The 2,837-nt window shown below is 43.1% G+C and overlaps 1 protein-coding gene across 1 annotated transcript; it reads right to left on the reverse strand.

Moving 5' to 3' along the window:
• Positions 1-998: 998 nt before the first annotated feature.
• Positions 999-2,409, reverse strand: MEE14 (maternal effect embryo arrest 14). Its single transcript, XM_087673263.1, has 3 exons — positions 2,045-2,409; positions 1,884-1,957; positions 999-1,749 (listed from the first exon to the last, which is right to left on the reverse strand). The coding sequence occupies exons 1-3, from the start codon at positions 2,325-2,327 to the stop codon at positions 1,330-1,332; spliced, it is 777 nt and encodes a 258-aa protein (XP_087529389.1). The 5' UTR covers positions 2,328-2,409; the 3' UTR covers positions 999-1,329.
• Between the last annotated feature and the right edge of the window lie 428 nt (positions 2,410-2,837).

Genomic DNA, 2,837 nt, shown 5'->3' on the forward strand with positions numbered 1-2,837 from the left:
ACCCTTTGAAGTAAAAGCAATCCTTTGATGCCGAAAACAAAAAGGATACCTCGAGTACCTCACCAAGTGGCGCAAGTGTCCTCTCAAGGAAGCCACTTGAAATTCAAAAGTAAAGGCGTGAGAGCATGGCAAAGACGAGTTCGTCATCTAGATGAAGGAGAACCCTACTACTTCCAATGCCCCTTGAGCCCCTCCAAACGAACGATTCTCGATCATAGGCCCAGTAATACCTCCACTCCTCAAATGTACTTGAGTAGAGGATAAACTCGCATGGTAACCCTAACAACAATAAACTCAAAAAAGAGCCCTACCAAATCTAGATGGACAAACACTGACCAACTTGCTAGAAAAAGCTATGTTAAGACTCCCAAGTCCTAGTGCAGTAGACACTAACTAGTCTAATAATAGACTGTGTTAAGACCCCACAATCATCTTTCCACAAGTTCTAGACCAACAGACACCGGCCAGCTTGTTAGAAAGAGCTATATTGAGACCCCGAATGAGTCAAATAGACACTATCTTCCTCAGCAATCCAATAGGCAAGGGTGAGTGTAAGGGCTTTATAGCTATACCATGGTGTTATCATCGAAAACACCTATATAAAGAGTAATAGTGACAAGTCTGAGCCCTGCTTGATTTCCACTCTATGTGTAATTCCCTATATCCATTAGTGAACCCTCTTATGTGCAGCATTATGAGGGTACAATCTTGGGATGTGTCTATGTTGTACTACTTCTTTGAATGAATAATACAAGAGTATACCTTGCTCTCACATATCATGTTACCTTTATGTGCCGTGTTGAGTGAGTAACAAGTGCGATGTATCACTTAGGTTAGGGGGGTTCTGAACTTAGGTTACAAAAATTTTATGAGAATGGAAATAACTTTGGAGGTTTGATTATTACCAAAATCCAAGCCACAATCAAATTAATACTGAATGTAATTGAATGTAATGTAAATTATAGATGTGCACAAGAAGCATTAAATTAAAGAGATAGATCAAGGAAACATGTTTTTATAATGGGAGATTGTATTCTAGAGCAAAGATATATTTACATGATGAGATTAAAACCTGCTCATGGCAACAAAAAGAATGAGCACCATACTAGAAAATTTACTCACATGTCCAGAGTTACTACTCACATGTACAAAATTACTCTAAGATTGCCTCTACGACTAGTGAACGCCAGCTCCATTTAGACCAAAAAGAGGCAGAGATCATCACATAGTGATCAATCATGTATCTACAATAATATGACCAAAGAGAGGCGGAGACCATCACGAGTGATAAACCATGTGTCTACAATACTATGGTCGCTTTCTATGACTTTATGCTGCTTCATAGTTATCCGATTGGCTGGACCAGGAAGAAGGGCTGCCCATCTTTCTCAAGAGTCTTGTGAAGGGAGATTCGGGCATGCGGGAGCTTCTCTCGAGCTCGAGCTCTTCTTCGGACGGGGGAAGAGAACCAGGTTCCAGTAAGTCCTTGCTGAAGCCGGAAGAAGAATCTGAAGCTGCTGTAACTGTGACGGTAGGCTTCTGTTGATCCTGACCTTGGCTATGGCCTCCTATAAGCTCTTGCTGCTGCTGCTTACGCATCTTGTTGCCTTTTGCAATCATCCTCACATTCTCTATCAATGATGCGACTCCACTGGACTGCCTCACCAAATTCTCCAGCCTCTCGAGGGGACGGCAGGCTGCTGATCTCTCTTCCGAGGAGGCCACGTCGCACTGTACTGTGTATTCTTCCTGTAAGTCCATCGCACCAATCAGAATTAGTACAATTTCTAGCCAATACAATGATAAGAGACCTCCAAAAATACTACGCAAATTATCAGCGATCGCCGCAACAATATGAATGATTTCTGCCTTAAGGAGCAAACCTTGAGATTCTCGAACTCGAACAGGGCTTCCCAGCATCTATACGCATCGTCACCTTCCAGCATTGTACAGCGATCTGAGAATACAGAAGCATTTTAATTCACACACGCGCGCGCTGCTCCCTCTCTCTCTCTCTCTCTCTCTCTCTCTCTCTCTCTCTCACCCGCAACTGCGTTCTCCGCTTTCTCCAGCAGAGACGGCTCCCGGACCAAGCGGCTGATTCGACTGCGGTTGAAGGGCTCCATCTTTGGAATGCCGGACATTGAGCTGGAAGAAGGAGGAGGAGGAGGAGGAGGAGGAAAGGACGATGACGACGACGGTGCTGGAGTGGCAATTGTGGCGCGGACCTGCAGAGAAGGGATCATGCGAGACACTACATGAGGAGCTGGAATGTCTAGAGAATGGCCACGCAAGGTTTGGATTTGGGAGAGAGGGGAGACTGCCATAGATGGAAACGAAAACACAGTACTAGAGAGAGAGAGAGAGAGAGAGAGAGCGTTTAGAGCGATGAGAGAAATGAGGAGGGGGAAGTCGTGTTTCTTCCAAAATTAAAACACTGGATAAGACACTACGGCCGACGTGTCCTGTGAATTCAAAAATATCTAACTTATGGAGGCAGTTGCTGCCCTATTCCATTTTCCAAGCTAAAACCTGTGGGCGCCCAAATTTTTGGTCCTAGTATCATCAGGAGGTTTGCGCAGCCAAAAAGTCAATATTCATTTGTTTATGAAATTTTAGAAGATATCAAAATCTAAAACAGAATTATCTTTTCTAGGAGAGACTAGAGAGATCCACTTTGAGAGAGAGAAAAGAAGAATAGCAATTTCTTCTGTTCCAAAACTAATATTTTTTACATATTATATCAGGTGTCCACGGTCCTCGGCCAACGTTTTTTTATTTTAATATATATTTTCATTGCATTATAAAAAAAGGATTGTTGTTTGCTCTAGGTTTCT

This window comes from Lygodium microphyllum, chromosome 30, assembly GCF_053477565.2.
Source record: "Lygodium microphyllum isolate KBCC chromosome 30, Lygodium_microphyllum_v1.1.10, whole genome shotgun sequence".
NCBI lineage: Eukaryota > Viridiplantae > Streptophyta > Polypodiopsida > Schizaeales > Lygodiaceae > Lygodium > Lygodium microphyllum.